This window comes from Vanacampus margaritifer, chromosome 4 (assembly GCF_051991255.1).
Source record: "Vanacampus margaritifer isolate UIUO_Vmar chromosome 4, RoL_Vmar_1.0, whole genome shotgun sequence".
NCBI classification, from domain to species: Eukaryota; Metazoa; Chordata; class Actinopteri; order Syngnathiformes; family Syngnathidae; genus Vanacampus; species Vanacampus margaritifer.
In genome coordinates this window covers 30,468,994-30,495,930 of record NC_135435.1, presented here as the reverse complement: position 1 = coordinate 30,495,930, position 26,937 = coordinate 30,468,994, and the positions used below count along the sequence as shown (strand labels likewise).

At 39.7% G+C, this 26,937-nt stretch overlaps 1 protein-coding gene across 1 annotated transcript in view; it reads left to right on the top strand.

The window, feature by feature from the left end:
- The window catches only part of ntrk3b (neurotrophic tyrosine kinase, receptor, type 3b), a 269,219-nt gene that overhangs the window by 212,758 nt on the left and 29,524 nt on the right, over window positions 1-26,937 (top strand). The window contains exons 13-15 of the mRNA XM_077563793.1: window positions 7,625-7,813; window positions 21,559-21,689; window positions 25,745-25,917. Of these exons, the coding sequence (XP_077419919.1) occupies window positions 7,625-7,813; window positions 21,559-21,689; window positions 25,745-25,917 (493 nt within the window). The remainder of the gene's footprint in view (window positions 1-7,624; window positions 7,814-21,558; window positions 21,690-25,744; window positions 25,918-26,937) is intronic.

Sequence of the window (26,937 nt, the reverse complement as noted above, 5' to 3'; positions counted from 1 at the left end):
TATGGCAATTTAAAATAAAACGTTTTTGTAAGTTTTTGGGAGCAAATGAGTTAATTAAAAAAAGTACTTTGTTTGATGGTGTTATTTTTGACTTTTTAAAATATATATTAAATGTTTTACAATTTTGGAAATCTATTTTCACATTTTTCCTTTTATGTGTTTTTGTTATGATTTTTTATTTATTTATTATTGCTAAATTGGAATTGTTGTAATTTTTTAAATTGTTGTTTTAGTTTAAACATTTTTTTTTGGGGGGGGTTCCAGTATTCCCTCACTCTTCATGGTTGATACGTTTTATGAACCCCGCAATGGGTAAATTTATGTGAAATAGATGTTGACTTTCTATTTTTGGTGTTGTAGTTCACATTCTTCTTCGCCTTCCATTCAAAAGAAGAAGAAAAAGGGTAGTCATGGGAACTAGTTTTGGGTTTCCATTACAAGGATTTACTGCATCAAAAGGTGCAGATTAACCCACCGGGATTGTAACTTTGGCTACAATGCGAGACAGGATGTTTGTTAAGGTAAACTATTAAACTAAAAAAAAACAAAAAGATAAAAAATATCGTAGTTATTTAGTGGGCGTTTCATCGTGCGCTGTGAAAGTCTCCTCTTCGTTTAATTTCTGAATGCAGCCTATAATCCGCTGCTCGTGCTTAAACGGTTTACTCTCCTTGTAGCACCTGACGCACTGTGCGCTCGGGTACATCATTTTTTTGGGGCACTCTGAATAACCGAACGGCACATTTGAACAACATTCTTAGTGTCCGAACGATCTGCGTGAAACCGTGTGCTTGCAGCGCATTTCCGTGAAGGTGAAGGAACGGGGATTTGAGGGGGCGAGGAGCTCTAATGTTCACGGTCTCGGTTTTTGTGCAGCAAATTTCTGGTTCGAATCACAACAGCAGGCGGCACGGTGGCTGACTGGTTAGCACGTCCGCCTCCCAGTGCTGAGGACGTGAGATCGAGTCCGGGCTTCGGCCTTCCTGGGTGGAGTTTGCATGTTCTCCCCGTGCTTGCGTGGGTTTTCTCCGGGTACTCCGGTTTCCTCCCACATTCCAAAAACATGCATGGCAGGTTGATTGGACACTCCAAATTGTCCATAGGTGTGATTGTGAGTATGATTGTTCGTCTCTGTGTGCCCTGCAATTGACTGGCAACCAGTTCAGGGTGTGCCCCGCCTACTGCCCGAAGCCAGCTGGGATAGGCTCCAGCAACCCCCGCGACCCTTGTGAGGACAAGTGGTAAAAGAAAATGGATGGATGGATGGATCACAACAGCAAGAAAATCAGCTATTTAGCAAAGTCACGCCTCGATAGACGGAAGCCGCAATAACCGGACGGCAAAGTCGCCCGAGAGCACTGCATGCATTCTTTTGCGTTTTTTTGCGTTTTGCAATGCAAAAGGCATCCTACTTTCCCAAAGAGCCCCCGTATGCTAGAAAATAGCAAATGATCATTGAGAAGAATGATTTGCATCGGCGAGACTTTAGTGTCAGTGAGTTGTGCTGATTACTCGGGCGATGATTGGTTTCTTTGATAAGTCCCTGTGATGATCCAGCCCTACTCATGTTTTTCTGCCACATGTGAACTTAATTGGGCTCCCGTCCGTCATTAATGAGAAGCCTCTCTGTGAGTTATTCTTCCTGTGTTCTCTTGTTCGTGTCCTCCAGTTAAATCCAGTCCTAATTAACTACCTTTGAAAGGGAATCTGTGTGATAATTACCACAAGGAGGTGCGACGGAAGCAATCGCACTTTGCTAAAATTTATTCCACACCACAGGGATTTTTCTGTGTGTCCCGAGAATCACCTTCAATGTCCACTTTAGAAGCGGAGACACGCCTGCGCAGCTATATTGTCATTTTAATATAAGGAATATAAAAAATCAGTCACTAGTAAAATGAGAGTGATAAAACAGAGGGGGAGAAAAACCTAAAGAGTGCAGTAAAAAGGAAAAATGTCAGTTGCGCCACATTAAGTATACATACTTGTTCACTTCTTATTGGATTTTTCTTTCAAACTTTCTATGGGGTCATTCTGACTGTTCATATTTAACTAAATGTCACCCAGTAGACCTCTGCCAAGGCCAGACAATCCTACTGTTTATTTTTTTAACCCATAGATGCCAAATGCAGACAGCTTTAATCAGGATTTTGTCACAAGGCCGAGTGCAAAAATGTTCTAAAAAATAAATAAATAAATAAAATAACTTTTGCATTTATTTACTCAAGCGAAGAATGTACCAGACATAGACACGCTGCTATTCATCGATTTGTCGAGGGACAACTTTTCACTTTTACAATGGATTGCTTAAGTATCTTGGATTAGAATTTTCTATTCATGTGTTCTTTTATTCTTAGTACCAATCAATAATGCAGTGGAATGAGAGGCGGAATTAATTGTTCCCTTCGTAAGTTTCCAAATGTCAAATAAAGAGCCTGAATAGTTATGCAAAATTAGGGCAGTAAGGCGAAGTTGTCACCAACTCATAAGTGTTTTCATATGGTATAAGTGTCAGTTATGCATGTTACTTATTAGGTTTGTGAACATCCTTATATTAGGCGTTTTTTTGTTTTGTTTTTTTTCCCCTCAAACCAGCTCCTGCAAATTCGTAAAAAAAAAAAATTCTTACGTTTTGCAGTTAAAGTAACGGTTAGCGTGGATTAAAAAAAAATCTAAACCTTATATTAGGCGTTTTTTTGTTTTGTTTTTTTTCCCTCAAACCAGCTCCTGCAAATTCGTAAAAAAAAAAAAAAATCTTACGTTTTGCAGTTAAAGTAACGGTTAGCGTGGATTAAAAAAAAATCTAAATTGTTGGGGAATGTCTGGACACGGTGAACATTTATGACTTTGAACAAACCCTGATGCGAAATCAACATTGCAAACACTTGCGAAAGTTCGCTCCTTCAGTGGAATACGGGCTTTACAGTTCGGGTTCAGGGTTAGCCTAACCGAAACATTTCACAAGGTACAGAAATAACGAGTCATCTGTTTGAGGTGAGCACTTTCTGTTACATTCTCTTTTGACGCAATTGGAGCTGCTGTTACCCTCCTATCCAGAAGGTGGTGCAGGGGACTTGTTGCCTAATGTGTTTGTGAGGATCCACGATGCTACCCACTGGCAAAAACACAAAGTTTTTTGGGGGGGGGGAGTGGCCGAGTTGCAGCACAATGTTGCCTTAAAGCTCTTCGATCCATCTGAGCGATGCGCTGACAGCGGCGTAATGAAAGAGACGATTTGGAATCTAGGCGTGGGGTGTCGCTAGTAAATTACACCGGCATCTGTGAGAGAAAAAAAAAAAAAAGATGATGCCGATGTCACGCCTGATCAATCGATCTGAGCGAATTAGCTAATGCACCTGAGGCGGGCGCCTTACATAAACATAAAACACTTTGGAGAAAACGCCGTTGGCCGCGATCGCCGCCGTCGCACATTACGGGGCGAGGGAACATTGACAAATGCCGCCCTGAGTCTGCCGTCTGCCGAGGAGTCGGTGAGGGATCTTTGCCAGAGTGGCATCATTCTCTAAGACAAATGGCAGGATGCTGCGCGGGGAAATGTATTAGCAAGCCGGGCCGGGAGCTCATCTTTAAACATCACGCAGCAATCTGGCCCTTTGCCACCATCAGATTCCACATGAGCAGATATTTGTTTTGTGAGGAATTTTGAATACAGATGTAAGGTAGTAGTCAAAATGTTTGGCGGAGGTGGGGGGTGGGGGTAACTTAATTTACAAGAAAGGCATAAAATAATTGTCATTTTCACCCCCCACAGCCAACATTTACAACATTCTAAACAAAGGGTCAACAAGTTATTTTAGTCCAAATAGATAAGCAAAAAATGTGTTTGGAGCCACAAAACATATGAAGATTTTGATGAAGGAAACTGTGTGTTAGTGTTCATTACAGCTGCACCACAACACAAAAATAGGAGAGCAGGAATAGACATTCATTTTCTTCTTCTACCTTTTCTCTTCCCTTTTTGGAGTTTTTTTGTGTGTGTGGGGGGGGGGGGGGGGGTAATTTTTCATACTTTGTTTTTCATACATTTTTAATAGACTTTTCTGCCCGTCTGACAAATTTCTGATATTTTGGGCAATTTTATGCACATATGGCCATTTTCTTATGGTCAATTTATGGCTCGTTTTAGACTTTTTTCTGCCTGTGTTGCTATCAATTTTCTGACAATTTGGGGGAATTTGATGGACATTTTATGGTACTTTTAGGAATTTCTTCTTTTGCTTTTGGACATTTTATACTTTCTTTTAAAATGTTTTCCTTTTCCCTTTTTTTCATGAATTATCTGACTTGTTTGACAATTTTGTGTACATTTTATGGTCATTTTTGGGATTTCTTTTATTTTTGGACATTTTATAGTAATTAAAAAATATATATATTTCCTTTTTATTAATTTCTCAAACTTTTTATTTATTCATTTTATGGTAATTTTGTGCATTTCCCTTTTGGACATTTTATGGTCACTATTCTACATTTTTATGTAATTTTTAAAAAACGTTTTCATCTACTTTTCATTTCTAATCTTTTTCTGACAACTTAAAAATTTGGACGCTATCATTTTTGAATATTTGATTATATATTTTTTATTTTAATCACAAATTTATTTAAAGAATATTTGATCTAAAAAATAAAAAGAAATATGTAAAAAAATAAAAAATTATTTCTGCAAATTTATTTTGGAGATCCATAGGGAGCCGCAGTAGAGGGACCAAAGAGCCATATGTGGCTCCAGAGGCGCAGGTTGCAGACCCCTGTTCTACACCCGCATGCCCCTTTCTGACGGTCATGTTTACATTAATATTCTTTTTTCAGTAGGTAGATAGGTAAGTACAATGGGAAGTATAGTAGGTCATATTGGTGCAACTCGTAGCGAGTAACAGGGGTGTAATGTTGACTCATTTATGTAGTCGTAAAGGTTGTCACAGGCGGGAGCTGTTTGAAATCAGTGTAGCGGCTGCCTATGATGTCTCCGTAGTTGGGACCACAACGCAATTGTGAATTGTCTACACTGGTCCTTAAGGGTACAAAAGGCTTAATATTTGGAATTGCGCACCTGTACCTGTGCCTTTTGTTATCAACCGGGCCTTAGCGTAGGTTTGTATACATATTAGCCGGTCTGGCTTTTTCCATCACTCATCTAAGAAAATTTCGTTTTTACATTGCTCTCAAATCCGAGCGGTCCAATTTTCCCTTGAAACTTGCCAGAAAACCAACGTGTGTGTGTGCATGTGTGTGTTTGTGAGTGTGTGCTTTTGGAAGGCAGCCATCATCGATCTGCCTCGGAGTCTGATCAGATGGTTTTTCATTCCATTTCATGTGCCCTATTAAAGAGGCACATTTGTTGCAGGTACCATTTTTTGTCCTTTTTTTTCCCCCCCTTCTGTTTTTAGCCATCGCAATGATGTGGACTTCCTCCATAGTTTTGGGCATGTGAGACGTTTGAAGTCATGGTTGTTTGTTGTGTGCTCTGCATTTTTGTCTTTTTGTGTGCTTTCCAATAAGCGCCCGCTCAGTCGAAGTTCTGGGCAATCCCGGAGGAGAAGGAAAACTCAAAAATACCCATCCTTTTGTTCTTGCTTCTCTCAGAGACGCCACTGAGCTAAAATAAAAAGAGATTGGGGCCCATCTTCTCTTAATACAAATACAAGCCAAGTCAAAGACAAATACAAAGTAAATGGCATGACAAAGGTAGGTAGGTAAGTAGGTTGCTCGATATGTTGGTAGGTAGGTACTACTCTAATACTATGAGGGCGGTGTGGTTCAGTGTTAGAGTGGATGTCTCGCAACCCGCTTGTTGTGGGTTCGATCCCATGCCACTGTGACCACGTCGAAGTATCTTTGAGCAAGACCTAGTTGCTTCATCAGTAGGTGAATGAGTAGTCAAATGTAAAGCGCTTGCCTGGTAAGGTGGAAAAGTGTATAGAAATGAAGTACCATTTATCATTTACGAGGCAACATAAATAAATACGGTAAATAGATAGCTTGGGTTTGTTAGGTAGACTGAAGATAGGAAAGTTTGATACTGTCCACGGGTTAGGTAGCTAGATCAAGGTTGAGGTAAGTAGGTCAATTAGTGGTTAATATTTCATATTCATATGGTTGGTTGGTAGGTAGCGAAGATACTATAGATAGCTAGCAAGTACCCCAAACACAAAACCTTTATAATTAATTTCCGCAAGGTTAAGCAAAAACAAAATCTAGCCTCAAATGCAGGCTTCATTTAGCAACATGACATTTGGTATTCGCGCCTATCATGAGTTGACCCACAAAAAAGACTTAAGAAGCCTTAAAAGCAAAGACACAGGAAGTCTGCCATGTCGGATTGAAGCCTCTATTTTATGGTGATGATGTCCATTTCTCGGAACAAACTTGCCTTTGAGATTTAGTCAGATTGACACTAACTTTGATTTGAGTTTTCATCGTGTGTGGGCGGAGCATAGCAACAATTAAAACTCTTGTAAATCAGCACCACAAGTTCAATTTGCCTTTTTTTTTTTTTGTGTATCATAAAATGAAAACTGAGGAGTGTTTTGGGAAAAAAGCAAGTTTGCTGCTCTAAGATGATTTATTTTGAGAGAATTGCAAAGCACACACACACACACACGCACACAATTCCAGCAACGTGTCTCCCGACTGTGCCTGGCAATTTGTCCATGCTGATGCTTCGCTCACGTCCCTAATAAAGTGAGTGCTCCGCTACGAAAGTGCCAACGACAGCAACGGCGGCGCAGCTGTCCTGAATAAATTGCGGCTTTGGCGTTACATCCCACCTCCGCTCCCCATTCTCAGGCTGAGCTCTATTATTGGATGTCGCTTGCTCTTGATTAGCTATTTGCTGCCTCGTGATGAAGGCACTCGGCATTGTGGGTAAGCAGATCGGCTGTCAGCTCTCCACTGCTGTTGACTTCCTGTATGTGTGCCGTTTTCAACATGTCAAAATAGTCAACAAACATATTTTTATAATAGAAATATATATAAAAAAAAAATTATACCACTTTTTTTTTAACTGACTCAAGATAGGTTTTTCTTAGATTTTTCTGTCAGACCAATAAGATAACCAAGATTGTTGATTTTTTCACCAAAAATTCAATGCATTCTTTTGAAAATGTATTGAATGTTTGTAATTCATTCTTTTTTTCTTTTTTTAAATATGCTTAAACTGAAAATTTTCCACTTTTCCTGCAAAATATAGTGCTTTTTTAAATCACATTTGACTACATACTGCCCCCACCAATTTCTTATTTCTCAGAAATACAATCGTGTATTCTTGTAACATTGACACTTCTCCCCAAAATATGCATCTCTATTTCATAATTTTTTTAATTACCTGTTAAGATTACAACTTTTTTAATCACTAGCAAAAATATATGTAAGTTGCAACTTTAAAAAACAAAGGCTTTTTCTTGAGACTGACATTTTGCCTGCTTTTTCATGATAAATGTTCATGTTATTTGCCACATTCTCTTAATAAAAATGCATTTTACATCTTCAAATCACCTTTCTACTTATAAGCTTGACTTGTGGATAAACATCTTTAAAAAAAAAAAATCCAAAATGCGCTCACATATTTTAGCGACCTCGATGATGAAGAACTCCCATCTGGTTTCAGGTCCGGTGGCTGTGATCAGTGGCGAGGAAGACTCGGCCAGCCCTCTTCACCACGTCAACCACGGGATTATAACGCCGTGCACGCTGGATGCGGGATCGGACGCCGTCGTCATCGGGATGACTCGCATCCCCGTGGTGGAGAACCCGCAGTATTTCCGACACGGACACAACTGCAACAAGCCTGCCACCCGTGAGTACACAACAATAATACATTTTAGTTACAGTTTGTTTCTCTTTTGAAGGTACTCGAATCTTTCGATGCTTGCTGAATTGAATTCTCACGCGATATATGGTGTCATCAGATGGTCCTTTTTTAATTAAGGTGTCACCGAAAAGGCCACAGACAAAGCAAAACCAGCCAAAAATAAACACAAAAATGTTCTGTGAAAGTGTATCATTAAAAAAAAAAAAAAAATTCTTTTTTTACAATAACATTAGAATTTAAGATTAGATTATATTAGTACATGTTATTTCTGTCACAGGAAGAATTAAAAAAAAATTGAAATATGTAGTTCCTTCTTTACAAAAACGAACAAACCATATTTTCCACACTGTAAGGCGCACCTAAAAGCCTTTAATTTTCTCAAAAACCGACAGTGCGCCTTATAATCCAATGTGCCTTATATGTGGATCAATATTGGTTAAGTAAACTTCATCTAGTGGATTATTAACGCAACCTATTCTATCTATTCTATGCGCTTTATAATGCGGTGTGCCTTATATATGGCAAAAGTTTTTAAATAGGCCATTTATTGAAGGTGTGCCTTATAATCCGATGCACCTTATAGTGCGACAGACATGTTAAAATATGAACGATTCCAAGAGAACCGGAATGTTAGTCCCGGGTTCCAATCGATCCTCATTGCACATCCTTAAGATGCACATTATATATTACCTTCTTTTTGTTGTACCATTTTCAGGGTGGCCAAACTACGCTTTGGTACTTTTTGACCTTACAGTTGTTTTCTAAATATCCATGTACCGCTGTGGACTACAGTCAAGTCCCAAGGTGCACCTCTGCTGTAATTTGCTGTTTATCTTTACAACGAGCCACGCTGAGTCCCCTGAGGCCTTCGCCGTAATGTGCTGTCATCTATTGTGCAGAGCCATGCGGCGCGAGCATCTGGCAGCGTTCTTCATACAGAATCAACTCAGACGCAAATGTGGCAGCCACAAGATCACTTTAAGGCCTAATTAGCCAGCATCGCGTCGAGCCCCTCGCTAGAAAGCCGACGAACAAAGCACAAGCGCGTTGTCTACTGTCTGTCTTCCTGGCTGGCTCCCAAAATGGCCATCGGTCAGGCGGCGACGCATGTTCTCCAACGGGGATGGAGGCAAGGGAAGGAAATCCCATTTAGAGGTGATAAATAAATGAGGGCTCTTATGTATTATGAATGGCATGAATTGTTAATGGCCGGCCGTCGGCTGATTTATGACATCTCATGCCGCGCACGCAGCGTCTGATTGCCAGCTAATGAATAAATGACACTCCAATGAAACTTCCACCTGCACGCGGAAGTCGCTCGCAGGATGCGAGGTACATTTGGATGGTCAGCAGACCTCGGGAAAAGAGAGGCTGTGAATTCTAAAGCCATCACAAGGTCAGAGTGGCCACTGCTTTTCCGCCAGTGGTCGGGAGAACAAAATGTCTCCCCACTGTTTCTGCCTGCTCTGAATATGAAAGTCTTGCTTATATCATACTCACCCTGCAATTTATTCCTTGAATAAAATGGTGCTTTTCGTATGAAAAAAAAAAAACTGTCCAAAGGTCACAATGTTCATGTCAAATTCACAACTATTTATCTTGGAAAGTAGAATTTTGTTCTTGTAACATTACAGGTTTATTTGTTCTTGAAAATAACTTTTCTGACTAAAAATACAGTGGACCCGAGCATCCTTGTGATTCAGCACCTGCCAATACACATGCTAGCGGATTTTTTTTTTTGCAATATTTTTGTTTGATATATTTCGAACAAAGCCTTTAATATCCAAGAAATACGACTTTTTTTTCCATAAAATGAACAAATAAAATGCTAATTAAACCCCCTCTCATCTAAAAATGAGTGCTGTCAAAGTTAAAGTTTTAACAAATTAATTAGTCACAAAAAATGATCGCATTAATCATGTATTAACGCAGATTAATCGCTGTATTAATTTTGACCGCAGTTGATCCTTGCATGGTTACGTAGCACATGTTGTGTTTGAGCAATGAACAAAATGACATGCATTCAAGTAAAACATTTTCATCAATGTTTGTGTAAGATATTCAAAATATTTGTTCATGTCAAAATATTGGGGTCATTTTTTTCCATTTTAAATTATGCAAGTAATTATAACTGACTAGAAAAAGAAGATGAGTTTGTGTAGGGGAGCAAAAAATGTCGAAGACGTCCTCATAACATTAACTATCAAAAACAATTAATACATAACAGGTGCTCTTCAAATTTGGCGAGCAAAATTTTTTGGACAAGAAAGCCTTTTTAATTAAGCAATTAATCGTGATTAATTAAAATTCTAAAATGGGATTAATCTGATTTAAAAAAGGAATCGTTTGGCAGCTCGACTAAAAATATACAACTTCTTGTCTCAAAAAGTGAGTGGATGTGAAGGGAGTGCCGACAATAAATGAGTTGATACAATTGACAGAAGAGAGGGAACGATGGCGCAACATGATCGCCGACGTCAGAAGATACGTGGCACTTTGGTCTTGGAAAACATTCATCATCTTTTCTTTTTCTTGAAAATATGCAGTTTTTTTATGACTTTTCAGCAATAGAAAAAAATAAATGCTACCCAAATTTCAAATACACTTTCATCTGCAAGTTTGCGTGAGTGTCTGGGTGTAAGCTGTGGTTGGCACAAGCTACTTTGTTTTGCTATTCTTCTGGCCTTCAATAAGCAACTGAAAACCGTGAAGATAAGAAAAGTATCCTTTAAAAACAAATAACAAATTACCGTAATAAAATCTGCAATATAGCTGGTATGCTGATGATGAACTGTGATACAGTGGATGGCCAATGTATACCTGTTTGCCCCTCTGAGTGCATCATAATATGAATCCCGCACTCATCACAAGGTCATAATGGTCACCGCTTTTCCAGTCCTTGGCTAGGAAAACAAATTGGCTCCCGACTGCTTCTGCCTGTGCGGAATACGAATGCGTTTCTTACCCTCGGGACACTCAACCTGCAGTATGACTTTTTTCTCATAATGACTTTTTCTCAAAAGTATTAAAATGATTAAGGAAAAATTAGGAGGTTATTCTTGTGAAATGATATCTTCTTTCCGAAGGGAAAAAAAGAATTCTTGTAAGGGCATTACTTTTTTTTTTTTGAAACTTTTTTTCTCAAAAGATACAACTTGTAAAATTACTCATGTTGTGATTTTTTTTTTTCCCAAAAAAAATACATCATATTCCTTGAGCTTATAAATAAATTCTTTAATCTTTAAACTTAATTTTAAAAAAAAATGTTTTTTAAAACATACTCTCGCGAGATTCCATTTTTCTCTCATGCTTAATAAAAATATGTCTACATTCTCATAACCTTATGAGCTTTTTTTTTTTTTCTTGAAACGAAAGTGCATCCTATTAAAAGCCCAGGACTCATCACAAGGTCGTAATGGCCTCCGCGTTTCCAGTCATTGGCCGGGAAAACAAAATGGCTCCCGACTGTTTCTGCCTGCGCTGAATATGAATGCGCTCGCCCTGGGAAAGGAAATGCATGTGCTTATCAGTGTGTGTGTTTGCTTACGTGCGTGTGTGTGTGCGCGCGTGTGTAAAGTGTTTGCCAGGCTGTGTCAACCTGTGAATGAGAGTGCGGATGTGGGCGGACTGCTGGTGCAGCTCCCGGCCACTGTTTTCCTGCCTCGTCTCTGCATGGCCGTGACTGGTTACGGGGGGGTGGATAGTGATGCTGATGGTCTCGGGGGTCCCCCACTATTGTCCAGCAAGGAGCTTTATTGGGCCGAGCTGCATTATTGATGGCTGGCCACCGATCTGTAATGTATTCATTCATTTAGTTGAAAGCCTCGCATTCAAGGGAATATGCTGCTGCCAGTTTCACACACACACACACACACACACACGCACACACACACACACGTACACATTGCTGTATCACAGCAGCATGTCCATCAGTAATGTGATGGTCAAGTCCAGTCCGCCATCTCAACCAGAAAACGCTGTGGTTGGATAGAAAGCGGCCTGCCTTCAACGTTGCTGACGCTCGTGTTTTTGTTGTTGTTCCCCCCCCCCCCCCCCCCAGAAATTATTCATGAGGCCCAGCCGAGTGTGTTTATATTTTAGCGTTGTTAAATATCACCTTAGAACAAGATGAGTCCAAGGAGAATCTGGGCATCCCCGTTTTCACAAACATGATCTGATTGCAGTTGAACTCAAGTCGAACTTGGGCGCTCCAGAGTTCCTTTGCTATGCTGGCAAAAGTTGATATTTGATTCATTGAGTAATTTTCAGTAGTAAGAAGATCATTTTGTTGTCTGTAATTATTGTGATAACTTCAACATTTTTCCTGTACAATGAATATCTTTGAAAACGCATTTTGCCACTTGCTGTCGACTGAAGATGACATCACACGTGCTCAGGAAACCGGTACCGACCAATCATGGCTCAGTTTGTTATCACGTGACCAAACCTAGAAAAACAGGTGGACCGTGATTGGTTGTTACCCGTTTCCTGAACATTTGTGATGTCATTTTTAGTCAACAGCAAGTGGCAAAATGTGTTTTCAAAGCTATTAATTGTACATGAAAAATAATGAAGTTATCATATTCATTAACTTTTTGCTACCGACAATGGCTAAATGAGTCAAGTATCACTGAAAGCTTGGTTGATGCTTCAGGCATGAACGTTCCACGCAAAAGTGACACGTGCAGAATTAGACCTGCACAACTTTTGTAGCATTTATATTAGGCGCGTTTGCACTCACTGTTAGCTGCTATTCTCTCAGACTGTAGGGGGCAGTGAAGAGTGCCTATAGCATATTTGCAACACTTCGCCACAATAGAGAAGCATTTTTGAAAACAGTCTAAAAAGGCTACATGTTACAAAGCAAATGAAAACAAAGCATCGGAAAGTAAATTTCCGTGTATTTACAAATTGTCGTAGGTATGCGGTGCGGAAAATTGTGGTCACGCGGACGCCGTACAAAGGGGCGTGGTTGTTGAAATTGTGTAATTTTGCCACGTGGAGCCTTGTGGACCTCGCGGGTGCGTCAAGCTTAAACGCAGGGGTAGGACCATGCGGGAATCTATCGTCTATTATTTTCTGAAATATCTGGAGTTGGCATGCACTCGTCGTGCTTTTGTTCAAAATTTCCTTGTAACAAGAAAAATATTTAAAACTGTTGGTGAACGTTTAGAGAAGGTTTAATGCATAGCCTTTTCCTTGTCTAATTTTAAACAAAAAAAGGACCTTTTGGTGTATATACGCAATTACAAACTGCCTCTATCCATACCACATCAGCAAGGAATCAATGTAAATATCCTGTTAGCTGATCACTTCAACATCAAAGTGAAAGATCAAAATAGTCACAAAGTACTCGGGTGCTTGACAGCTGTCACGTTGATATTTGATGTTTGTATAGCCATACTGTTTTTTTTAGAGATTGATATTCTCGTTCCACTCTTAATGCTAATTAGCCACCATCGGCAGGCATGTATGTGATGCCTTTTCTACATCTTGGCTGACTCCCAAAATAGCTGTCTGTCATGCTAAACCAAAATAAATGACGCCAGCGCCATCAGATTGTCCTCGAACTCCAGTTGAACGCATGGAATCACGAAGGCCACTCAAGTGGGACAAAGTTGTAAAAAAAAAAAAAAAAAAAAGAAGAAGAAGTGACAATTGGATTGGTTGTGCAAGAGAAGGGGAGTAAACAGTGGAGATGCGACTGATTAGGACGTTTCGTTGAGAGCTTTTTTCTGTTTTATTTTTAATCCGCCGGGCGTTAGGCAAAAAAGGCCAATTCCGTCGGCCGCATTAGTGAGATAAAGGCAGAAAGGCAAAGGACAATTCTTTAGCCTAATGACAGATTGCTATCTCGCTGGGATCCGCTGTCTCACAGCAAGTGGCTTTGTTTAATCGCCTGGATTGCTTTTTTAATTACGGATTTGTTACGTCCCGCCGGCCTGATATGAACAATGGCTTCAGAAGCGGAGGAGGGGCGTGAGTTAATTTAGCTTAGCATTGTTGCGTCCTCGCGGGGTTATTAGCGACACCGCTAAGACAAGCTCGCTCCGTAGTTCCGGTACCCACAGTAACAATTTCTATTGTGAACTCCCGATCTTGCGGCGGGGTCGGGATCGAGGCATTGCCAATAGATTACGGTTTCTCTTCGTTCAGGAACGACTGCTGAAAATTGCCAAAGCTCCCAAAAGTGTCCCTATTCAACCCAATCTGTGTGATTCACTGCATCGGTCCTGTATCAATGTAAGAATGATAAGATCATTTAGAGTAACCTAAAGTATGCATTTTATAAGCATCTGAAGGCTATGTAGCGCTACCAAACATGCTTTGTTTTTTTTCATCAAAGACAGTATTTGATTCAAAGACAATTTAGAGTATTCATTGAACGTAGCATACCTGAGTTGTTTGTGTAGTGACTTTCGGCTTGTCCCATCAGAGCTCGCCACAATTAAAACAATTCAATCTCCCACGAACCAAACATCTCCAACAAGTCCAACAAATACGACCATATTGCAATCGTGATGTTAGAAGCATCAATGACAATTTAGCGTAATCGAATGTACTTTTTTTTGCAAGCATAGAAGATAACTTAGTCTTTGGTGAACGTAACATAAGTTGGGTTTCCATCCACCCATTTTTTTTTTTTTGGAGTTTTCAAGAAATGCGAAAATAAAACTGAATGGAAACGCTAGAAATTCGAAAAAGGACCCAAAATTCGCCAAATAATAAATACGTTTTTACGCTTAGAGGAGGTGGATTTTGAAGCGTATCTTAAAAAGGAAAACGCAAATTTTGACGATGAACTCGCCATAGTAAACAAAATAATTCATTCTCATGAACCAAACAGAGTAATAAAATGTATTTTATTTTCTTTTGTAAGCAAAGAAGATAACTTATTCTTTGGTGAACGTAACATTGGTGTTTTTGAAAAAAATCGGACAATTGTGAGTTGTATTAGCCTCAAGGAGAATTAGGAATTTGTAGCGTGTGTTTCCGTTAACATTAAACATTAAACACTAAACATTGGAGTGCAAGAACCTAATACTGTATGTTTTGTAAATTTGGGGTCTTTGACTACCTAACCTAACTTTTATTGTTGTACATAAATGTGAAAGACAAAAGAGTCTTTAATCAACCCAGCGTACATTTTTATAAACATCAGAGACAATTGAGAATCTTCAATGAATTTAACTAAAGTTTGTTGTTTTTTTATTAACATTTGAGACAGTTAAATTCTTTGACCGACCTAACGTCCGTTTTATGTGTTGATGTGCTCGGTTATAAAACGGTTATGAAAGTGTTATAGTTTGCTGACTTTCCCACATGAAAACGTTCGGCTTGTGATTGACAGGCGGGAGAAAACTTTATGTGACCAACAGGACTACAAAACATGACAGTCTTGGGAAATAGGATGTTTGGCTGCATAACAAAGACACGCGCCGTCGCAGGTACACAACAAAAGCTCTTGCAACCCGACCCAACCCAGTAAATCTCCTGCGAGGAAAACGTTCCCCCGGCATCGAGGCCCTCGGGTCAAGCTGGGACAAATGAATTCATGTGCAGCGATGGCGGCGCTGGGATAGAGATTTAATCTGCTTGCCACTTTACAGCGTGCCAGTTTGCCAGAAGAGGAAAGTGAAGGTTAACGTATGTTAGAGCTGCCCGGACAAGCGGACACTTAGCGGCCAAATGCACGGAAAATTGACAAATGGGAAATAAAAGGCGGGAGTTTACCAGCTCAAATGGAATATGTAACAAGTGTTCAGTTTGTTTTGTTCATTGTTCATTTATTTATATATTCTTAATTTTGGCAGTTTTGTTCCTCCGGCAACCCCGACACACCCATAATGTCTCCAACGTCTCTCACATAACAGGGATGTGATTTATCCGCTAATTCGCGGAATTCCGCTTTTTTTTATCTCCCCCCCAAAAAAAAAAATCCAAATTTTTTTTATTTTATTTATTTATTTATTTATTTTTTAGTAGTTCATTGTGTATGCACATGACTCCGACAGATAACATCTTGTGCTATAACAAAGACATTTGTGGTATGCTCTAATATGAGTTACTTTTCATTTGGTCATGATACAATTATTTGTTCATGAAATTTGAACTCTTCAACATTATTTTTGTGTTAACTTAGTAATCACATTAGTTAGATATGATGATATTCTCAGTGATAGTTTTTAAAAGCAAAGGCAGTCCAATGTTTTTAAATGTGACTGATTTTGAGTTGACTAAAACTGCCATTTTATATGGGATAGTTCAATATACATTGAAAATTTATGCTGTTGTTTTGTCTATTTCTTTGTCATGTGAGTGCATTGAAAGTACTTAAAAACACGGAAAACCCATGAGCTCCGGGGGGCTCCGCCCCCTTGTCCCCCACCAGGGCACTGCCCTGGACCTAGCTGGGTGCCAGCGGCCCCCAGACCCCCGGCTAAATTTTCAGATAATTTCACTTTGGTCAAATCACATCCCTGACATAAGTTTGAGACCTCTTGTTTGGAACCAACGGGCGAACCCAGAACCTTTTGCTGTGAAGCAACAGTGTGAAACAAGTTCCCTCACTGTGCTGCTGCCTCAGTACATAACAAAACACATCTTCTCTTCTTCGCCTCATCTGCTTACACTAAACTAAAGCAGGCCAACATCGGACAATCGTCTAATCTCTCCGCAATCCTCCCACATGGCTATTGTTGCTGGGCTTCATTTACCAGCGCGATCCCACCGTGTGCCCAGAAGACAATGTGACAGTCACAAAAGCGCATTTCAATATTTTAATCCCGCAGCCGGCACGTGATTGGTTAAATCAAGTGATTATTTGGAACGTAGCTTTTTTGTCACCATGAGGAGGAAATGACTATTAAATGCATGTTTGATGCAATAACGTGGAAAGTTCTCAGTACGACTGCTCGGCTCGGGATGCCGCCGCAAATGTCTTTGAACGGGTGCCAGATCCAGTGGCCAAAATGGCTGCGCCGCAAGGACGCAAAGTGACACTAGCGTTCCACTTCTTGACGGAGAGCCCATTTAGCTGCTCAAACACGAGCGACTCGCTAGTTACCGCGCTCGATAATCATGAATAATTCTCATCCCCGAGCCCGCCGACACCTGCGCTTCCCGAGCCGAACGTGTCGGCAGCCCGAGTCGGGAAAATTCACAAGTGGATTTTCACACAGCGGTCCTCCGATACGAGTGCAAAGGTGCGACGTGATTTCGTTTGGGATGTTTACATTTTTTTTGTAAGTCACACACGACTTACAGAAGACTCTTTAACTAAGCTACTATTTATACGGTGTTATATGATTTATGTACAGCACTCACTTTGTTACAGCTGCTGTTAAATTGCTCCAGAAATAAAGAATGAGTGAGTTTTTGAACATCAAACACAATTTAGACTCTTTTGACAATAAATGAAAGAATGACTAATCTACTTTTTGGTAAACATCGAAGGCAGTTTAGAGTTCAGTCAACATGATGTAAAGTACTTGTTTTTATGAACACCACAGACAATTAAGAGTAATATCCGAATAAATGTGTTTTTGTAAATGTTTGACGAAACTGTGTTTTTTGTAACCATTCAAAGACAATTCAGCTCATTATAAGTATTTTTGTAAACTTCAAAGGCCATTTTCTCTTTGACTTGCTTAACTTGTGTTTTCATGAGTTTGTCTTGCGCCTCATTTTTTCCATTAATGCTAATAATGGGTTTGTAAAACAACAAAAACAAACATAATATATATATATATATATATATATATTTTTTTTTTGTGGGTGGGTGGGGCCACTCAGAATTGCCCATCCCTGGTCTAAGACTATTTAGAGTCTTTGGCTAGCCTAATGCATGTGTTTTTCAAGTCTTTATGGATTAAACGGTGCATATATGCCTTTGTCAACATCAAAGACTATTTATTGGTTTTGGTCTCTCATCCAATACAGTTTCTACAATGAACCTAATGTATGTGTTAAAAAAACAAAAAAATAATGGCAATTGACTAACCTTAGAGTTTACAATGAATTTAACGTACAGTTGTGCTCATAAGTTTACATATCGACACCTTAAAAAAATCGCCTACGATTTTTCAGCAAACACCAAAAAATTGACCATTTGCATCATGAGGAGATGATTTAGGCAAAAATAATAATAATTATTGCAAAAGAAAAATGGCAATTATTTTAAGAAGGTGACGATTTGTACTTCTTTTTTTTAGCACAATTGTAAATTTTTGCAACGCTTAATCTATGGTTTGTCTTTAACATACCCAAATCACATTTTTGTAAATATGAAAGACAATGTTTCACTTAATATGATTTGTGAGCATCAGACTATTGAGGCTTTAGTGAACATAACGGATGCCTTTTGGTCAACGTTAACTCTTTGACCGCCAGACGTTTTCAGAAAAGGGATGCCGTGGGTGCCAGCCGATTTAAGCATTTTGACTGATCTTTCAAGGTCAAAAATAGGCATTATACTAACTAGATCTGCCTGATACTTTCAGCACAGCTGGCCAAGGCTTTCCTCCACCTGTTTCCAAAAAAAAACCAAAAAAAAAAAACATAGTGAACGTCTTTTAACGTCTTTGGCGGTCCTCCGTAGGATTTTACTAAACGTTATTTCACGTTTTTGGCGGTCAAAGAGTTAAAGACAATTTAGGTTTTCAATGAAACTAATGTATATGACGTAGTAAATATTAATGATAATTCTTGATATTTGTATGTACTATATATTATTCTTCTAACATTTATTTTAGTGAAAAGTACTGAATTCTCTTTGCGGGCCGAGTGTAAAAAACTCACTGAGTGACAAATGAGGACGGGCACATCCGTCTCTCACTAAACAGTCGCTGGTTTGGTTTCGATGATCGGCACACGAGTGAGTCATGAAGTGTGCGTCAGCGGGCACAAACACAAAGCACAGATGGAGGAGAAAGCAGAGATTGTGGAAGTTGACTCAGAAATCCACTATGTGAGGAATGTGATTAAAAGTATTCCTCTGGGATATTTCTTTCCTCGTGTATAATAAAACTAGTCAGCAGGATCAAAATTGGTGACATTAAACAGCTGGCAAGCAGTCTAAGCGACATTTAACAAGGTCAACAACTCGACCATCCATCATTTCCTTTGACTTTTCCAAACATGGTTATCTCTCGCTTATGTTTGTTTACGTTTTTGGAAAACATCAGGTGGGCTACAATTTGGCTATTTTGCTGACCGATAACTTCATGTAAATGTTTCTTTTTTAACATCACTGAACTGAACAGACTTGAGTTGATTAAAAACATTAGCACGGAAGACGAGAGCAACCGAGCAGGCGTGTTTTTGATTTTGATTGTCTTGAATGAATTTTGCATGCATAGCGATATTTCTTAACATCATACATACATGTTCTTGGAGCTTGCTCATTTTTCGTGAGCATCATTTTGAGTCTCTGACTCTAATGTATGCTTTTCTTTTTTCTTTTGCTAATATTGTGCATTTTAGTAAACATCAAAGTCAATATAATCGATAAATTTTTAGACAATATAGTCTTAACTCTTTGACTGCCAAAAACGTTAAATAACGTTTAGTAAAATCCTATGGAGGAGTGCCAAAGACGTTAAAAGACGTTTGTTTCAAAACAGAGGTGAAACTAACCATTTTCTATTGTTGATTACTAAAGAACGGAATAAGGTAGAAACAAACTTTTTTTTTTCTGATGAAAGATGAGAGCCCAATCTTTCATTTGGTAGTATGTGTGTTTCCATAGTCCAAACACATAATTTTCTATGGACCTTGAAAGATCAGTCAAAATGCTTAAAATCGGCTGGCACTGGCGACAACCCGTTTCTGAAAACGTCTGGCAGTCAAAGAGTTTTAATAACTCATTCACTCCCAGCCATTTTCACTGAAGCAACCTCCTTTTCTCCTGACTGTTTTACTGGTGTTTGACTGATTTTGCAAGATACACTGAATATTCTGTTCTATTGCTATAAAACATACCATGGCTACCAAAAGAAAGATTAGAGTCTCTTCTTCGACCAGGAAAAAAAGTATATTTGTATCTGTTTCCATTTTGCAGCAATTAGAATTAGAATATAGCTAAGTTTCATCATTATTCACAAACCTGTTGAAAACACTGGGAAAAAGAGCTTGTTGCAACATGACCCTGGCTGATCTCTTATACTCTGTGGCCACCTGCTGGCCGTTTTTTGTTATAACTACCATTGCTTTAAGCGATCTCTTCATGTCAGAAGCTGTATCAAAACATTTTTAAAAAACGTAAAAATACATTTTTGGGAGTGAAGAACAAAGTATTTTAAAATGTATTTAGAGTTTTGGGGTTTAATAACCTAACGCATGTGATTTCGTAAGGATCCAAGACAATATAGTCTTCAATGAACTTGACGAACGTGTTTCAATAAGCAAAGTGTGCATTACGTTTGCGCATGCGTGAAAAAAAGTGAGGCTACCAAACTAGCCGTCATTTAAATGGCGTAGATTAGAGTGTCTTTGCGTAACTGTACACCTTAAAGCTTTTAAGTCAACCCCCCCCCCCCCCCCAATACAGTAAAGCACATAAAATACATAAAATAAAAAGCAGCAACTTTCCAGCGGTTGAAATGTTACAAATCAGAGCTCATTCCATTAGATTCAATTCATTTTCAATGACCGTATGGTAGTTTAGCCTACCCACAATGCACCACGCCGCTACCCATAATGCACTGTGCCGTTGAGATGCGCACTTCGCTTATAAAGAAAATGATGTCTTCCGTGAACGAAATGTATTTTTTAACATTGAAACTATAATCTTCAATTAACCTCCGATGTCTTTGTAAACATTAAAGACAATTTGAGTCGATTCAGAAAACTTGACTGTGTAATGCTATTTTCAACACAGTTGTCTCACTCCTTCTGTTCTCTGCAGCCTTTTTTCACAAAGAACTAATTTCTACACTCTGGCTCTCATTATAAAATGTCCCCTTGTGGCGTTCCAATGCCGCCAATAAAAGGGAGAAGAAGAGATTTGCTGCCCCGGCTGCTTTATTTCCACATTCCAATTGTCGGGCAGTCAAAGCAGGATTAAAGAGAGTCTTCCGCAGTTTGACAACATCGTTTATACTCATCGTGTGTTGGACATGGGAGCTTTTTAAAAGGACGACATGCCAGTGGGCATTCTTAAATTTGAAAATAGACCGCATAAGAAAGTGCAGGAATAACCAAACGACATTTAATGCGATCGTTTAACTCATTCACTGCCACGGGTTGTTTATATTTGCCAAACGTTTAGTGCCACTGACGAATATATTCGTCAAGTAAATACATATTTCAACGGGTAGGCTAGGAAGAGGGTCTTGCCCAGCTCAGCTGTGAGATTCAAACTTCTACATAGCTGTACTTACACAAAAATTCCAGTTGATGGGGGTGTTGCATCAATTAGAATTTGAGATACGAGGTATAGGAGCTGAATCTCAAAGTTGTGTTTTTAGATATTTCCTTGTTAGGTTAGCATTTAACTCTCGTGGTCCAATCAACTAACCTGCAACATGCAATTAAATTACAGCTGCTTCCTGATTGCATTCTGTTTACTCTATCTGCTGCTTCTCATTATTTCTGGCCTTTTTGCTTGTTGGTTTTCATTCTAAACATATTTTTGTGACAGCGTGTGTTGCATCGAGTGTGATGTAGCGATGCAGTTTCCTTGCGCAAAAAGGTCACTCTGTGTTCTCCCCTCTATCCCGACATGTTAGTGGTGCAGCATATTAAGCGCAGGGACATCATCCTGAAGCGGGAACTCGGCGAGGGAGCCTTCGGGAAAGTCTTCCTGGCTGAGTGTTACAACCTGAGTCCCACCAAGGACAAGATGCTGGTGGCTGTCAAGGTACGGCTTACAGTTTGTGTGTGCGATTATGTCTGTTTGCGTGATGCCACTTAGCAGAAATGATAAACTAGCGCGCCGTGAGCTAGCGTTAGCGACAAGTTTGCGTGTCCGAATGGGGCTATTCACCCGTCACGTGTTGGACATTCTCCCAACAGTTCTGTTGTTCTTCCGGGCTTCAAGCTTTGGCAATATTTGAGAATTGAGACCTTACATTTTAGGATATTTATTGTTTCTTAGGTTAGCTCTCTACTGAAGCAATTGTGCTGTGTTACGTGTGTGACTGACAAACTCACGTGACTAAATTGCTTGTATATACGTTGACTGACCTAACCTAAGACACAACAAACATCCTCAAACTTACTACATTAAGATCTCATCATCTCAATAAATGTCACACACGTGACAGTTAAGATAAGATAAGATCCACCGATTGTCACACCCACCTAAGTGGGGCGAAATTCGTTCTCCACATTTGACCCAACCCCTGAGGGAGCGGTGAGCAGCAGCAGCAGCCGCGCTCGGGAATCATATGGTGATCTAACCTCCCAATTCCAACTCTTAATGTTGAGTGTCAAGCAGAGCGGCAATGGGTCCCATTTTTATAGTCTTTGGTATGACCCGGCCGGGAATTGAACCCACGACCTCCCAGTCTCAGGGCGGACACTGTACCACTAGGCCACTGAGCTGGTAAAGTTCGTAAAAAAACATAAAGTTAGAATGTGGTCAATTCCAAGAAAAAAATGGCAATTATCATGACAAAAAAGTCAACCATGCAATAATCAGTGCCTTACCTCTAATAGATTCCTGGTTTTCTTTGTGAGTAAACAAATGTCAAAAGTCACCATACGCCAAAACCACTTTCTGATCAAATAATGTGTCCACATAACCTTAAAGAGAAGTCAATCCTAAAAAATTGGGGGGGGGGGGGGCAATAACATGTTCCATGCAGCCCCAATATTCTAAATATGGTATTCTGTTTAATATTGTGTTAGTGGAATATGAGTTAGGCAGCAAAATCCAGCTATTTTTATCCATCTCAGGGGGCGGCCATTTTGCCACTTGCTGTCGACTGAAGATGACATCGCAGTTGCTCAGGTCTCAGGCAACAACCAATCAGACATCACGTGTTTTCTGAAGCTGAGCTATGATTGGTTGTTACCTGAGACCTGAGCAACATTGATGTCATCTTCAGTCGACAGCAAGTGGCAAAATGGCCGCCCCCTGAGATGGATCAAAACGGCTGGATGTTGCTTCATAGCTCATATTCCAAAAATTTGATATTAATCAGAATGTCATGTTTAGACTGGTGAAGTCACATATCACGTATTATTGTCAAGAAATGTTTAAGGTTGACTTCCACTTTCAGAACAATAATAACGAGGAAGTCGCGTATCTGCTGAGCCACAGTCATCAGATTGCGACATGTTCTGCCACGTCACTGTTGGTCTTCCACGTCATTTCTCTCCCCCCCTCTACTACCTCTCCTGACAAAGACGACACATTGACACGAGTGATCACTCATTTGAGAAGCTTTTAGAGCCGTTTGTCCTGGGCGGCTACCGTCTCTCAATGACTTCACGCTACTCGTCGCTAAATTGTCCTTGGCAGCTGCCGGCAGCCGAATGTGAATCAGGGTGACACCGCATTAAAGCGTGCCGACTCAGCAAACCCGATTAAAGACGGCAAAACACCTTGACCTTGACGGCGGAAGATGAAGAGCGGCCGCTGTTGTCTGTAATATGTGGTTTGTTCATGCAAGGTTATTTTGGGAAGCGTTTATAAGGTCAACAATGGGAACAAAAAATCACAGTGGCGCTTTTGCTTCAATTTATTGTGGCACTTGAGCACTTGGCGGTATTGTTTTGGAGGGGTGCCCAGTCCAGAGGCATTTCCTTAAGAGTGCACTTTGATTTGGTAATAGAATTTTATTGCCGTTTTACCTACTCGCCCCGTACATTTCCCCACCGTCTTCACGAGGTATTTCCATCCCAAGGTCTTTTCACTTGCTTGAGCCGGGGCCGCAATAAGCCATGTTTTGTTTGTTTGTTTTTTTGTTCTTTCTTTCCTTCCGGTGATGCAAGTACGGTGGGCTTTGAGAAGTGGGCCTCTAGGCTCAATCATTTCTTTATTGCCAGTGCACCTGCAACTCTCAAAAAGCAAAGCACTGCTGAGAAAAAAAAAATCATAAATAAATAAAATGGGTTTCACAGTTACACCGAGTGATACCACGGCTAAATAATGACAGACGCGTTCGTTTTTATTCAGGGCCTTACGAGTGGAAAAACGCAAAGGCTAAGCCACAATCGGGGAATTTTATGCTGGCTGATTTATTGATTTTTCTTCTCCTTTCCTCTGTGTTTGCGAGCAGGCTTGTTAAAACGAGGGTAAAAAATATATATTTTGTAAGTTATTAATGATAACCTCCACCTTGCACAACATGAATAAAAAGGAGTAAAAAAGACTCCACCGTCAAAAAAATCCATGCATGGAAACAAAGTATCCTATGAATAATTCTCCATTAATGATAGCTGACAAATTAGACATCAGAAATAAAAAGAACGACTAAAAATAGTCACAGTCAAAAAGAGTTCATGCTTGGTCACGCACAAAGTGCCTGCGTACACGTCATATGTACATGTTCTGTGGCAAATGCAATGACTCCTCAATTTGATGATAACAGTTTGTCACCTTGCACAATAGAAATAAAATCAATGATGAGAAATTATCAATGGAGTAAAAAAAAAAAGAGTGAATTGCATGCTTATAAACTATCAGCAAACTTGCACGTTAGCGTAGTAGAAGCTAGCTTGTCCGCAAACGTGCTTCCTTCAAGAAAGACAAACCCTTATTGTAGTGTCATTATTCGAGAAATCTTTACCTCTAATGGATTACAGTTAACTCATTCACTCGCAGCCATTTTCACTGAAGCAACCCCCTTCGCTCCCAGCTGTTTGACTGGATTTTGACTGACTTTGCAAGGCCCACAGAAAATTGTGTTCGATTGCTATAAAAACATGGAACCTACCAAATGAAAGATTAGAGTCTCTTATCAGGAAAAAAAAGTATAGTTGTATCTGTTTCCGTTTTGCAGCAATTAGCATTAGAATACCGCTAGGTTTGATTAATATTCAGGTTCCTGGTGAAAACACTGACAAAAAGAGCTTGTTGCAACATGGTCCTTGTTGATCTCTTAAACTCTGCTGCCACCTGCTGGCTGTTTTTTGTAATAACTACCAATGCTTCAAGCAACCTCTTCAGGTCAGAAGCTGCATCAAAACCTTCTGTATGCTCTAGCATTAAAAAAAAAACACCTATAAATACGTTTTGAGAGTGAAAAACAAAGTATTTAAAAAATGTATTTACACGTTTTTGGTTTTGAATGAGTTAAGTAGATGAACAAGGTAAAATGGCATCCATGTAGCCATCGTAGAATTGAAATAAAAATAAATGCCTTCCCACTAATAAAAACTAGGTCCGCATTGCGCATGTGGTTGACTTAATAAATGCAACCGGTTGATGCTTAGATGTAATCAATACCTTACTTTCTCCAAAGCAAAAATACAAGTTGGCAAAGCGTAAAAATTACAAGATTTTAGAATCTCAAAAATATAAGGTCAAAAGTTAAATTAAAGGAGTTGGTGCAAAAATCTGTCTTAAAAAAACAATTTTCAGAAAAATATAAAGTAAAGTAGGCCTGTCAAGACCTTTTTTATCTTTCAATCTTAAACGGCATTAAACAAATAAAAGTAATACAACTGAATAAACCAAATTCAGTCCTGCTCAATCTTCGTTCTTTGGCTTGTTTTTGCAGCTCATTATGCTTTTTTCAGCGCTCATGTCCCTGCCAAACTTCACGACGGCAAGCTGCTAATTACTTCTCTAAAAAAAAACATCACAAAAGTTGCGCTGTCTTATCTTGTTTCGTACCTGTCGGCAGAAAGACTTGCAAGGCGGACGGCAGGCGAATGTTTTCCCCGAAGACTGACTGCACGTCCTTATCCTGCCTCTCGCCCCTCATTTTATTTTTTGAACCCACTTTTCCGTACTCCCTCCAGACGCTGAAGGATCCCAACCTGTCGGCGAGGAAGGACTTCCAGAGGGAGGCGGAGCTGCTGACCAACCTGCAGCACGACCACATCGTCAAGTTCTACGGCGTGTGCGTGGATGGCGACCCCCTCATCATGGTCTTTGAGTACATGAAGCACGGAGACCTCAACAAGTTCCTCAGGTCGGTTCGGTTCCTTCAAGGCTGTGTGTGGTGTGAGAGCCACCACCTTGCACAATAGAAATCAACAGAATCACTAGTCATGCATTGTCACATAATACTGTGGTCTCCTCTTGCCAGTTACGACTAAAAATAATCTAAAGTTCAAACACGGACACAACTGGTGCAATGTTGTACTGTACAATTAATGTGATCACTCCTCCTGACAGTTAGCAATGATTACTGCCACGTTGCACAATAGAAATAAATGAACAACTAGAAATAATCCAGATTCAGAAGACAAGTACATGCCACACTTGGTCATGCACAGGCAACGTGTGTGTCCTAAAAGAAATGCAATCACTCCTCTCACCTGTTATACATGATACGAGCCACCTTGCACAATAGAAACACAACTCTTAGAACTAATCCAGAGTCAAAATACTGTAAATAACCAGGAATTACTAGAAACAATTAAACATAGAAGTGCATGTGCAATGTACTGCTCTCATCAGTTATTAATGATAACAATAGAATAATGCACAATAGAAATAAACGCACACCAAGCAAACCACTGTATGCTTGGTCGCACAATGCACTGTACGTGTCATGTGGTTAATGTAAAATACGATGGCTCTTTTCACCAGTTTCTCACGTTAACTTCCATCTTGCATAAAAAGCAGCAAACAGAAGAACTAGAAATAAAATAAACAAACTTTCATGACACATTTGGTCAGCCATGGGCACATGTGCTGGCTCAATTTATTTGTGATTCATGTCATCACGCCACTCATCAGGTATTGATTATCGCCACCTCGCACAATAGAAATAAACCGAATAGAAATAATCCAGTCAAAGCATTCCACGGCATGCTCTGTCTCGCATGGACAGCGATGCGCATCATGTGTCCAGTCATTCATGTAATTGCTGTTTACTTTGCCTAATAGAAATTAACATAAAAACAGAAATAATCCATAGTGTAAAACGGATCTTATTTATACTATTAGTCACATGTGCGTGCAATGTTTGTGTTTTATAGCTATT